Source organism: Sorex araneus, chromosome 2 (genome assembly GCF_027595985.1).
Source record: "Sorex araneus isolate mSorAra2 chromosome 2, mSorAra2.pri, whole genome shotgun sequence".
Classification (NCBI taxonomy): domain Eukaryota; kingdom Metazoa; phylum Chordata; class Mammalia; order Eulipotyphla; family Soricidae; genus Sorex; species Sorex araneus.
This window is the reverse complement of record NC_073303.1, coordinates 343243029-343257437: the sequence shown is the minus strand read 5'-3', so window position 1 is coordinate 343257437 and position 14409 is coordinate 343243029. Positions and strand designations below refer to the sequence as shown.

Here is a 14409-nt window from a genome sequence, read left to right as displayed (position 1 = left end):
ACCTCAAATATGGGATTTTCATGTTAAAATATCTAAAAATTAGAAGAGAATAAATTAGTACAAAAACTTATAAGAAATAACACTTCTATCCTTTGGTTATGTAGCTCTGTGGTACAACATTTGGTTTGCATATATGAGGCCCTGGGTTCAATTTCTCATACACACACACAAAGAACAAAATCCTATAATAAAATATAGTTTGCTATTTTATCTGTTCTAACTGGGAAAAAAAATCCATGAGTTTGAATGTTTATATTTCTCAGTTCCAAAAATAAAATCTTAGGTTAAACTTTAGTTCTTACAAAAATGGTGCCCAAGATGCACACTCTTGATGAAATACAAGTTTTTTTTATTTCAATACATGCTCCTAAAACATGAATATAAACTCAGAAAGGTAATCTTTTCATTGATTGCAAGACAAATTTTGAAATCATAAAATATATTATTGTAAATATAAACAGAAACCATTTTTTTTCAACTCAGCTATCGACAGTTACTTCTATTCATGCCATTCGTGTCATTAGGACATATAGTCATTTACTGCCCAGTTTAGATTTGTCACTTACTAACTGTTGAGCCCCCATATCCTGCAGGATATACTTTCTTTTCTTTCTTTTTCCTTTCCTTCTACCACTGGCTGAAAAGAGCCACCTTTGCTCCATTACTCACATCGATTAAACGATAGTTAACTATATGGCAAAGCAGCATCACTACAAAAGAAGTGGAAGATGATCCAAAACACACACGAAACAGAGAAGTCCCCAAAGAGCTGACAAGTAATACAGAATCCCTTTGTATACAACCACCTACTCATTTGCAGTTTATCAGTCTGTCAACAGAAGCCAACAAAGGAGAGAATCGGCCCATTTTTTCTCACTTTCTTCACTCCCTAAAACTCCTTCCTTCTGAAACTAGTTTGTCCCTCTTCACATCCTATACAAACTTTAGAATTTTCTTCTTCTTAATCTTCCTGGTCCTTCAGTCTTGCCCCTCTTTTGCACCTGCCCCTTGAAACTTCACTCCACAAATCACTGGTACTTAGCCATTTCTCTGAGCAAAGCCACTGCCACTGCAAACAAAAGCAGAAACACTGCTCAGCATGTGAAAGCAACTTCTACTGCTTGGCCATGAGATGAACGTTTTCCTCTAATGAAAACGTTCTAAATGAAAATTCGAATCAAGTTTGAATCCTGAGATTAATGTTTCCCTGATCACTTCCTCCCATAAACTCTTATTATTGAGGTCATCAGTTTCCCTAATTCTTCCTCATTACCACTTCAAAGGACTGGAGCGATAGCACAGAGGGTAGGGCGTTTGCCTTGCATACAGCCGACCTGGGTTCGATTCCTCAGTCCCTCTCGGAGAGCTGGGCAAGCTACCGAGAGTATCTCGCCCGCACTGCAGAGCCTGGCAAGCTACCCGTGGAGTATTCAATATGCCAAAAACTGTAACAATAAGTCTCACAATGGAGAACAAAGGGACAAAGTGCGACAGTGTTATACCTGGACATTTAGCACCTAATTGTAGTGTGACTTGTACTTTCTACTAGGGACATCTTCCCAGGTAGGGTTAATGCTTTCACCTTCTCATGAACACTTCTCCTTCCACTACAGGTGACTTTTAGAATCACAGTTCTGGTTGTTGTTGTTGTTGTTTTCCTTTTGGTGAGGCACTGGGAATCAGATCTAGACCCTTACCACTGAGCCACATTCCCAGCTCGCCACATACCTAGTTAAATCAAAATGTCTTCCACCTTCCTCTAATCCTGAGCAACTAAATGTAGATATAGAAAAACCCATAGCCACACGCATTACTAATAAATCTCTCTGATGACTAGACAGTTCTGTTAAATTTTCCTAATCAGCCACGTCCTGAGTAAATTATTCAAACTTCTCTCTTCTCAAGTGCCTCTTCCTCTGAAAATTCAACCTACAGTGGGTGCCATTGCGTCCTTGTTCAAAAGAATAAGAAACTAACAAAAAATAAAAACTTCATCATGTACTACTATTCTATTCACTTCACCATGACACAGTTAGTCTATATTCCAGACTGTAACTGCTTCTGCTCCAAACATAGGTAAATTTCTCATTTTGTTTTTCATATGCCAGAACTTTCCAGTGCTTCTTCACTAAATAACACAGACAGCATCTGGGTGTATAGCTCAGAAGTAAAGTGTATCCCTTGCATGCAGGAGACCTGAGTTTAATCTCTGGCATCCATAATAATAAGTAAACCAAACAAAAGTTTTGTATATTTTCTTACATCCCAAATTCACCAGAGGACCATCGAATGAAAAAGTGCTTGTCAGGGTTACCATCAAACTCTATGTTGCCAAATCTATAGTCAAATTTCTGTTGCTCACTCCTTTTTATAGCACTATTTGATGGGACTTCAAAAATAAGTTTTCATTTTACCTCTGGTATCTGAAAAAAAAAACTTTTGGGCTAATTTTTCCTCTTGTATTCAACTTATTCCCAGGACCCATTCTCATTTATTTTCATATCCTTTTCCTAAATTCCCTTGATTCTGTTCTAGGACTCTTAAATAATATATCTGGACCTATAACATTATTTCATCTTCAAGTTTAAGAAACTATTAACCCCTCAAGTTTAAGTGTAAAACACTCTTCCTCATCCCTTTACCACTGCTTTCTGGTCTTTCTTTTCATCAACGAATTGTATAACCTTTCAACCAGTTACTCAAGCCAAAAACCTGACTGTCTTCCTTAGTTACTTGCTTTTTCTCACACTAATATTTCTCATACTAATCCATCAGAAATATTACTAGCTATTTTTATGCAAGAGACCCCAAATCTGACCACATCTTACTATCTCTGCTTATATATCTTACTCAGAGTGTCATCAGTTCTTGCCTTGAACATTTTTTAATTATTTATGTTTTTGTTGAACCACCATGAGATAGAGCATCACAAAACTGTTAATGATTATGTTTCAGTCATACTATGTTCTAACACCCATCATTCCACTAGTGTAATTTCCCAGTACTGGTTTCCTCAGTTTTCCTTCCACCCCTTCAAGCCACCCCCCCACCCCAACTTGCCTCTATGACAGCTGCTGCTTCTTCTTCTTCTTCTTCTTCTTTTTCTTCTTCTTCTTCTTCTTCTTCTTCTTCTTCTTCTTCTTCTTCTTCTTCTTCTTCTTCTTCTTCTTCTTCTTCTTCTTCTTCTTCTTCTTCTTCTTCTTCTTCTTCTTCTTCTTCTTCTCCTTCTTCTTCTCCTTCTTCTTCTTCTTCTCCTTCTTCTTCTTCTTCTTCTTCTTCCTCTTCTTCTTCTTCTTCCTCTTCTTCTTCTTCTTCTTCTTCTTCTTCTTCTTCTTCTTCCTTCTTCTTCTTCTTCTTCCTTCTTCTTCTTCCTTCTTCTTCTTCTTCTTCTTCTTCTTCTTCTTCTTCTTCTTCTTCTTCTTCTTCTTCTTCTTCTTCTTCTTCTTCTTCTTCTTCTTCTTCTTCTTCTCCTTCTCCTTCTCCTTCTCCTTCTCCTTCTCCTTCTCCCTCTCCCTCTCCCTCTCCCTCTCCCTCTCCCTCTCCCTCTCCTTCTCCTTCTCCTTCTCCTTCTCCTTCTCCTTCTCCTTCCTCTTCTTCCTCTTATTCCTCTTCTTCTTCTCCTTCCTCTCCTTCCTCTCCTTCTTCTCCTTGTCCTCTCCTCCTCCTCCTCCCCTCCTTCTCTTCCTCCGCCTTCTTCTTTCTTCTCTCTCTCTCTCTCTCTCTTTTTCTCTCTCTCATTTTAGGGACTATGGTTCACAATACAGTTGCTTAAAGGTTCTCATGTATAACCCTTTACCTGCTTTCAACATTCAATTCTTGTCCAGAGTGATCATTTCCAACTAATATTGTCATAATGGATCCTCCTTTATCTTAACTACCTTCCATCTCTCACACCATTGACCAACCATTGACCAGTCCTCCTGGCCTGTTTTTCCTGGCCTTGGAGATGGAGCAAACACTTTTGAAATTCATATGGAACAATAAACCCCCACGAATAGCTAAAGTAATCCTTGGGAAAAAGAAGAGTTGACTTTTTCAAACTTCAAACTCTACTACAAAGAGGTAGTAATTAAAACAGCATGGTATTGGAATAAAGATAGACCTGCATACCAATGGAATGCAGTTGAATATCCTGGAACAGACCCTAAAATATGCAATCACCTGATCTTTAATAAGGGAGCAAGAAATATGAAGTGGAGCAAGCAAAAGTTCTTTAACAAATGGTTCTGGAAAAACTAGATAGCTACATGTAAAAAATGAACTCTGACCTCTACCTAATGCTGTACACAAAAGTCAGATCAAAGTGGATACAAGACCTCAACATGAGACCTGCATCCACAAGATACATGGAAGAAAAAATAGGCAAAATCTTGCTTTGACTATTGCTGTGGCTCCTGTCACAGCTCCTCCTTTTCCGTAGTGACCCTCTACATGTCTACTTACACATAGCATCCTTAGTGATCTTTGTAAGAAGGAAATGTTCACATATTTCCTATATGCTTAACCCAGTGATTTCCTTTTGTCATATAAAAATGCACAATACTACACCAGTCTACTGTGTTAACCTTGATAACCTTTATCAACCTTGATAACCTCTGACTTCTGTTCAAGTCATTCCAACACTTTTACTGGTTTTGAACTCATGGCAGCCCAGGACTTTCTACCCACCTAGCCCATTGGTAGATATTTGCAGGACTTTCAGAAAACATCTGTGAACATAAAATCATACCCCTGCTTTACAGATATTCTTGTTTTCTTCACAACATTTACTCATAATATACTTAATTAGTTATTGATAAAGACAAGAGTTTTGTCTTTTTGTTTATTAATATATTCCCTGGACAAAATATTTTGTCATATTTTGCTTAACTAATATATTCCCAGAACCTTGAATACATAAGATAGTAGTCATAACATATTTATGTAATTAATAACTGCATTATTTACACATGTCTCTTTACACATGAGTGCATGTGGATACAGACACTCTTACTGTGTATTCCTGTGGTAAAGTCAGTACCTGTATCCCAATGCTTAGTTGTAGACATCTGGATTAAAACAGACTATTGAAGTTAAGACCTCAAGTATATTACCTAAAATAATAAAAGTTTATTGTCATTTCAGGCACTCCACAGAAAATGGAAATACACTTGTATTCTGCAATTATTTCTTATTTGGGTTTCAGTCTATTTGTAAATAAAATCATCTCAATATCTTGGAGATTTTACTCATCTTCATGGGTTCAACCGAGGGAACAACCTGGTTAGCAAGCTCTCAAGATGTTTCCCATTTTAGTGAAAAAATAGATTGTGATATATCACAGCAGCTGTCTATCCCCCACATACACTCTCTCACCTTCAAGTCTTTTCCAGATACAGACACATCATAGTGATTGCTACTATGTCTATGTGAAGAGAGAAGACCTCCACAGCAAGCGTTTTTGTATCTTTTATCATTAAAGACTAAGAATAGAGTTCCCTATGACTCGGTGATCCCACTTCTTGATATCTACTACCAAGACACAAAAGAATTCATTTGGAATGATATGTGCACACCTGTGTTCATTGGAGCACAGAGCACAATAGCGAGGATATGAAAGCAATCCAGTTATCCAGAAACACTAGTGGATAATGAAGTTGTGATATTAGAGTAGTATGTAGCCATAAGGAATTATGAATATATTGCAATTTATATGAAAATAGAGAATATTATGTTAATGAAGCAAGTCAGAAGTACAAGGACAAATGCCAGATCTGTGGTATATGGGATAGCGTGTATGCTTAGGGAATGGTTGTATCATAGATGGGAAATTAGAGGCTCTAGATTTCAGAAACAAAATGCTTTAATTTTGTGACAAAATTGTTTAACATACTTTTCATATTATTTTGATTTATTTTTATTTCAATTCATTTTCCAAAAACAATAAGAAAAGGAGAAGAAAATAAAACAGGAAATAGATTTATGTGAGCCCATTGGTTCTTCTAGTAATGTGTTGCTTCTCATACAGTGTTAAGAATCCCTCCACTGGGGCTGGAGCGATAGCACAGCGGGTAGGGCATTTGCCTTGCACGCGGCCGACCCAGGTTCGAATCCCAGCATCCCATATGGTCCCCTGAGCACCGCCAGGGGTGATTCCTGAGTGCATGAGCCAGGAGTGACCCCTGTGCATCGCCGGGTATGACCCAAAAACCAAAAAAAAAAAAAAAAAAAGAATCCCTCCACTTAGATTTAATACATGTGTGAATTGAGAACAGAGACTCTTTTAAAATACTGTTAAAAGTATGAAACACCAGAATCCAGTTTTAAATGTTTCAAATATATTCTTACAGGAAAACACAGTACAAATTTTGTCAGCCGATATGACCCACGATTTAATAGCTGGATACAACTCCCACCAATGCAAGAAAGGTAAGTGTTTATATGTGGTGTCTGATCTCTTTGTGACCACTTCACAGGAGGCATAACACCAAATAGTTTTTCATGATAGGTGATAAAAGACATATAAGGCAAAATATTAAACTTGGCCTCACCAGTTTAAATCAACTGGCTTGTTAATTCAAAGGAGAAAAATAATCAGTCAATAATTTGTCCTAATATAGGGGGTGGTGGGAATATATAAGTCATCTACATTTATAACATTGCATTAAATTTTTGGCAAGCAGAGCTAGAATTTCACTGACCATTCTACTCTTCTTAGTGATAGTATATTTAGATACCATAATTGATATGTAGAGTAACATTTTCAAAGTGATGCAGTTTAGTACAGAAATATCAAAAATTTCATCTCAATAACTCAGATCCCTTCATTTTCTTTTCATATATTCCTCCATCAGACATTCAAGGGCATATTTGTTAGTTTTCTAAAAAAGCAAAATGTCCTCTCATTTTTTAATTAATCACCCTTATATCCTAGTACCAAAACTCAGGATAGCTATTGCATTTACACACATTTCGTCTCTTATCTAGGCCTGGAAGTTGTCTAAATATGCATTAGCAAATTCATAACTATATTTTAACACCTGTTTTTTAAAAAATCTCAATATCTAAGTATCCTTAGATACTTAGAGCAATTCTACATCATAAATATGATGTAAATATAAGGTTGACCTATCTCCTCAATTGAATTATGTTTGAAATTATTTTTTTCTTCCCCCATGACTCTTCACCTTAGCATCTCTTTTATAAAATACTCCATTAGATTACACTGAATTCAAATTAGAGCCTTAATTATAAATTCCAAGTTAAAAGAAAATGTTTTGCTCATACCATTCACTTAAATATGTATATATTATTATAGCAAGATATATGAATCCATGTTATAGGGATACTTAATATCTAACTTTATATTTCACATGAATATATTATAACTCCCTTACAGGAAACTAAAAGTGGTACACCAAAAATGATGCGGTACAAATTGTAAAGGTCAAAGACATGTTTAGAAAAGTCTAGTTTAGTTCAAAGGTGTCTCCAGAAAGCATCTAAGTTGGAGTTGAGGTGATAGTAGAGCATTTAGGGCACTCGCCTTGCATGCTGTCAAACCTGGTTCTACCCAACATCCCACATGTTCCCCCAAGCCTTCCCAAGAGTCATCCCTGAGAGCAAAGCCAGGATGCCCTTAGCAACTCTGGGTGTGGCCCAAAAACAAAACAAACAAAATATTCTAAGCCAACCAACATCCTGACAAACCTCTCAATCCACCTATTGTAAATCCATGTGACAGAAAACTATCTTTCTCTAGTGCATCTTCCTTTTCTCTTTGACGAATTATTTTCTGCTTTCTTGTACTGTTGCTGTATCACTTTACCCTTTAATCAAAAATCATTTTTTAAAAAATATTTTATTAACAAAAATAATATCCATAATATGTTTGAAATTTCAGCATTTTATCACCATGGGCCCCGTTGCTGGGGGCTGCACACCATGATAATTAACCTTCATGCCTTTGGTTTGGGAGGCATAACTCACGTCGCGGTCAATTATCTCACTGTAGAGCCCCTAAGGATGAGAAGTATTGCTGCAAAACCTAATTAGTAATTTTTTTTAAATGTGTATTGTTTACTTGATATTCTATAATGACTTCCTCTGAGGCACTATGGCCTATCATGGCAGGGTCCTACTTAGACAATTTTTAGCAGCTCATTGACCTGATAAAAGGGCCTGCCATGGTCCGTCGGCATCCGGCAGCCACCGTTGACAGGATGGACTGTTTAACGTTTCTTTCTAAGTCATTATGGTATATCATGTCAGGTCCCTAGTAAAAGAAGTTTTTTTTTAGATATGGAACAATCAACTCGATAGACCAAATAAAGAGCTCCTTACAGAGCTGAATGGGAAAAGGCAGCTCTCACAAATGCCCAGTCAATCTTCTAGCTCCATATCTCCTATGGGTTGGTTGACCCAGGCAGCAGTCCATAACTTAAAATGAATTTTTTCTGTCATTGCCAAGTTTCCATTCAAAATAGCAAGTACTATCAGTTACTAGCCTGGTTTAATTGGTGATTAAGCAGGAAAGGGAAAAAAAAACACTAAAATATATGAGACTTTTCACATCAGAATAGAAGTTTCTTGAAACATTTCATTAGTTTTGTGTTGTGTAGCTCATGAATCAAATTAAACAGAGATTTTCCACCTCCTCCCTTTCTCTAGCTGTTACAAAACTGCACCGAAGTCATTATGGGGCTTGGAAGTTAGCAAAACAATTGAGACTAATAGATCCAACTTGTTAGCGACTTCTAGAATAGCCCAGCCTTAAAGAAGTGGCTGCTCGGTTTCCTGGAATATTTTGCCAAGCATAGATCTACCAATCAGAAACCCGAAAAAATATAGATAATAGAAGTGCCAATTACCTTCCTCATTCACACAGTCTGTAGGCTTACTTAACCGGGGGCCAGCTCATGAACTGCATGTCTGGTCCCTAGATGTTTATGGAACAACTGGCTATATGAAAATATAAATTTAAGTGCAATGCTAGTGGATTGTTTTGATATCGGATTTATGATTTGATTCTTCAGCAAGGAGAGGTTGAAAATGAAAAATCAATGTTAATGCTTTGGGTGACTAAATTTTTTTTAAAGAAGATATTTTAGACCACTATTATATTAATTTTACCATCATCGACCCTAGATGATGAAAAAAAGGAAGGAAGGAAGGAAGGAAGGAAGGAAGGAAGGAAGGAAGGAAGGAAGGAAGGAAGGAAGGAAGGAAGGAAGGAAGGAAGGAAGGAAGGAAGGAAGGAAGGAAGGAAGGAAGGAAGGAAGGAAGGAAGAAAGGGAGGAAGGAAGGAAGGGAGGGAAATAGAAAGGAAAAAGAAAAAGTAGTTTAGAGAACAAAGCTGATGTTTCACAGAGCAAGTGGAGAGCTTGAAGCAAATACTTTAGCTGTGTGTCCAAATTTAAATATTTTGTTTCCAGCAGTCTCACAAGAAAGGGTGTGAGAACATCCTATTTGAAAACTGTCCTTTTCAACCGGATAATGAAAATCAGAAATTCAATCTATCATGTTGTGGTGATTGAAGTTTATGCTTTAGGATATAAACTGATTGCCCAAAGGGTCATAAAGAACTTCTAAAGACTTGTTGTGTAGCTGTGCAAGGCTCAAATCATGCTTGCAGATTTGCATAGCCCTTTTAAATGTACTTTAATATATTGGATATATCTTAGGGCAGTGGGTCAGGAGAGACTAGGGGAGAAAGAAATGAGCCCTTCCAAATACAAATAGTGTAATCTCATTAAAACATCAGTAATCTTGAATTTTTGCAAAAATAAATAAATAAATAAATAAAATAGCTTTACACCAGGTGTGTTCTTCGTGCCAGAAAGACGAAAGACGGGAGGGAAGGTTTCCAAAAGAGAGGTAGTCAGTGAAAGTTTAGCCTTAAGCTAATGTTCACAGTTTCAGCAGCAACAATCAGTGTTTCTATGATGCATTTCCACTTTGAGTGTGTCAGGGAAGTAACTCGGACTGGGCATCTTCGCTGTTTGAATTTCTATATAATGTTCATTGCTCCTGTAGTCAGGTAGTGAAATTTACTGACTTTCCCCCCATTTAGATCCTAACAGTGACACTGTGTGGATAAAGCTAGGAGTACACACGGAGCAGCATATTAAGAATGTGTCAGCTGAAAAGAGTTGATAGGTGCCACAATAGGGAAGGAACCAAATCAAAAAATTTGAGAACACTGAAATGAAGATTAGATAACAGGAATTCATATTACTAAAGGGAGAACTTTTACATTTCTCCACTGTCTGAGCTTCGAATTAAGACAGTGCTGTCATACTTAATAGCCTTCAAGCATTTTCTCTTCTAGACTTGTTCTTCAGTGTGTGTGTGGCGGGGCGGGGGGCGGGGGGGCTCGGAATCTTGCCCACTTTACAGCTCACAAAGTTTAAATTATTTAAATGTGTGAAGAAGACCCATTTGTTAAATCAGTTAATGATTTCAAAGGCTCCAAGACCTGTCAAAGGATTGTATGGAATAGAGGTGTTGACCTACTTCTATGTGAGTGGTATAAAGATATACCTGTCTTACTTTAACAAGGATTTTTGTAGACACATGTCAGCCTTTTCAATTTAACATTTTAACAAGAAGTTTAGAGCCCTAGTAAAATAACCTTGTCCTATCATGTTCAATGAGACCAAATGAAATTTAGCTAGGGAAATGGAATAAAACAGTAATTCATGCTTATGTACTCAATTATACATTTTTTTTAAATTTATTTTTATAGTTAGGTGAATTTTTATCAACTGTATTAGGAAACCCAAGATTTTATAGGTTAGAAAATCCTTATAATCAAATTAAAATTAAAAACTTTCCCCAAATCTTTATTAAAACATATTCCTCTAGAAATACACATATGCAAACATCAATATGCAGTGTTTTCTTAAAATTTTATTACAATTTCAGACCTTCATGAACTGTTCAAAAGAACTGAGTTCATATTAACAACCCTTTTTTTATTAAAATCTGTCTTATCTGGTCATTTAAAAAATTTCTATTCTTTTTTCTCGTTTCTCTAGTATTGGTAATCTTTATCATCCTTCAGAATATTCTACAGAACATATATTTCTCAAAAGCACCAAGACAAAATAGTTTAAAGATAAGTGTAGCCAATATAGTCTCCTAAAATGATGAATAAAACAAACAGTTACAGAACTATTTAAAAAACAACTGAACTATTTAAAAAACAAAATTATATCATCTTACCACATATATATCCAAAGAAATTTAAGGTATCTTCAAAAGGTATCTGTATTTCCATGTTCCTTGAAGGACTATTCACAATAGCAAAGATATGAAACAACATAAATATTTGACAACAGGTAAATGGATAAAGAAAATTTAGTGTGTGTATATATGTTTAACTATATAGAAATTGTTTGGCCATATAAAAGAAGGAAATCCTTCCATTTGTAATTTCTCAGTTGAAAAATCTGAGGATCTAATACAGAGCAATAACAATAGCTAATAATACTGTATTATATACAGTATTATCTGTGTAGATCTTTTGGTATGTGTAGATCCTCAGTATTCTTACAAAAAAATAAAAATAAAAATAAAAAAATAGTTACTTGATTTAGGAATCCCATTCACAAGATATTCATACAGGAAACATCACATATATGCTTTAAATGTATTACAATTTTATTTGTCAATTATGCCTCAATAAAATTGGAAAAAATAAAATAAAAATAAACATTTCATCACCAGTAGTATATACCAATTCTAGAAACTGAGTGAATCCCCCAGTGAATGCCCAACTGGAATATTAAAAGCTTTTGTAAATCCTGGTGCCTAAAATAAAAAAGAAGAGATGGAAAAGAAAACATATATAATTCCATATTGTAATATACCATCTAAGCAAACATTTAAAAGAAGTTTATAGGATTTAGTTGCAACTTAAAATACTAATAAAATTTTGTTGGCAAATGTCTTGACTGATTTTTGTGAACTTTATATTTGGTTCAGGAGCATGAACAATATATATATACGTGCACCTTCTATATATATATATATATTTGCAAATATGCCTGAAAGGAAGGTAGTATTACTATCCCCATTACTACAGCTGAACAACCCTATAGAGGGTAAAAAAAACATATCAAAGGACACACACCCAATAAATTATACAGCAGACAATATGTCTTCAGGGAGATCTGGCATCTTTGTGAACTCAACTTGAATATTTTGTAAACTCAAAAAAGTTCAAAGGATTTGAGGCTAGAGCCATAGTATAGTGGGTAGGGTGTCTGCCTTGCACATGGCCTATCCAGGTTTGATCCCCCTGCATTCCAAATGGTATCCCGAGCATCTCCAGGAGTAACTCCTGAGTGCAGAGCCAGGAGTAACACCTGAACATTGCTGGGTGTGACCAAAAACAAGCCAAAACAAAAATTATACTCGTGGATTTCTAGTGTTTTTATTGACATTACCCAAAAGTCTTGGCATCAGTTTTTATGATAACCACGAACTTATCTAATAAAAATTATATGAGAAGACTGGCACTTAACAATTATTGAACAAAATGTTATCCTTATAATGTATATTATTCCCTTATCATCAATGAGAAAAATAAAGCAGAGTCAAAGACTTGCTTAAGATTCGACTCATCAGTGCCTAGAGAGATAGTACAGTGGGTAAGGTGTGTGCCTTGCAGGCAGCCAACCAGGGTTTCACCCCAGCACCATGCAGAGCCAGAAATAAACTTGAGCACTACCAGGTGCGACGCAAAAACAAAAAGGAAAAAGAAAAAGATTTAAACTAATCAACCTAACTTTAATTTTTTAAGTCTTTCTCAAGCCTTTTTCTCCCTCAAGTATTTTGTTACTTACATCATCCTTTTAAATACCTTTTGCTAGGTAAAGGGATATACATAATAACTTTTCAGCATCTGTATTGCAAATCATAATGTCCAAAGAAGAAAGGAGGAAGAGGGTGGGGAAGAGAGGGAGAGGGCGAGAACGAGCGAGCGAGTGAGCGAGAGAGAGAGAGAGAGAGACAGAGACAGAGACAGAGACAGAGACAGAGACAGAGAGAAGTGCCTGACATAAGGATGAGAGGGAAACAGGGACATTGGTGATGGGAAATGTACACTGGTGAAGTGACATACATTGGAACATTATATGACTGAAACCCAATTTTGAACAAACTTGTAACTGTGTATTTCACTGTGATTCAATAAACAAATAAATAAATAAATAACCTTTTTAAAATACCTTTTGCATCCCCCTTTCCATGTCTTCTAAAATTCTAATTTACAGGGTGGTGGGGGATGGGGTGGGGGTGGTGAGAGGGATACTGGGATCATTGGTGGAGGAGAATGGGCACTGGTGGAGAGATGGGTAAATGATAACTGTATGAGTAAAATGCAAACACAAAAGCTCATAAGTTTGTAACTGTGCATCACAGTGATTCTCTAATAAAAAATTTAAAAAAAACAAAATAAATAAATAAATAAAATTCTAATTTACATCCTCAATATTTCTCTCCTGGTATGTGACCTATACCAGAATTGTCTCCCTGATTCCATTCCTTTTAACACAGCTTATATCTTTTGCTTTTGATGACATCATGAGATAATGTAATAAACAGTCCCTCTTTAAAAAAAATATTCTATAGCTATATAAAATTTAAGGGAAAAAGCCATATAGGTGAAAATCCTACAATTTCAGTTCTACATTCAGTTCACAAAAGTTTCTCTATTTGCAGAAGTAGGGGGAGGGGAGGAAGGGGAGGGGAGAAGAAAAAAATTATAATTGAAGAAAAATTTTGATGATGTAGTTCTCTTATAAATTGGGAACAATGACCCTTGAAGGACCGTAAGGAAAGTGAATGTCAAGATAATTTATTATTGTTATATTATCTACCTCAGTTTTTACTTTGTCTTCCTGAGCAGTGATATCCTTAAAAGGTATCAAATACCCGAAATATTAATGATTATCTTAACAGTGTAAGTAAAAAAAAAAGATAAAAGGGGCAAAATCAAAGAATTGGTGTATTTCTCCTCTACTATGTACTATAAAATTGTTAAGCATCGTGGGTAATGCATCAGATCTAGGTGCCCTTCCCAAGAATGTGGTCCCTGCCTGAACTAGGATGTACCTTCTTTCCCTTTGGTGACTGATGATGAGCTTTTCATTGTAGAAGGGCCAGTTTCTATGCCTGTCGGTTGGACAAGCATTTATACGTCATTGGTGGAAGGAATGAAACCGGCTACTTGTCTAGCGTGGAGTGCTACAACCTAGAAACAAACGAATGGCGTTACGTGTCCTCTTTGCCTCAGCCGCTGGCCGCTCATGCAGGAGCAGTGCACAACGGGAAGATTTACATTTCAGGCAAGTCATTCCACTACTTTCTGTCACAAAGTATAGTTCCAAGGCCCTTTCTTGACTTGTCTGTATGTATATGCTT

At 36.2% G+C, this 14409-nt stretch overlaps 1 protein-coding gene across 1 annotated transcript in view; it reads left to right on the top strand.

The window, feature by feature from the left end:
• Positions 1–14409, top strand: part of KLHL14 (kelch like family member 14) — a 111615-nt gene that overhangs the window by 85110 nt on the left and 12096 nt on the right. Inside the window, exons 4-5 of the mRNA XM_004606050.2 lie at positions 6330–6408; positions 14143–14333. Of these exons, the coding sequence (XP_004606107.1) occupies positions 6330–6408; positions 14143–14333 (270 nt within the window). The remainder of the gene's footprint in view (positions 1–6329; positions 6409–14142; positions 14334–14409) is intronic.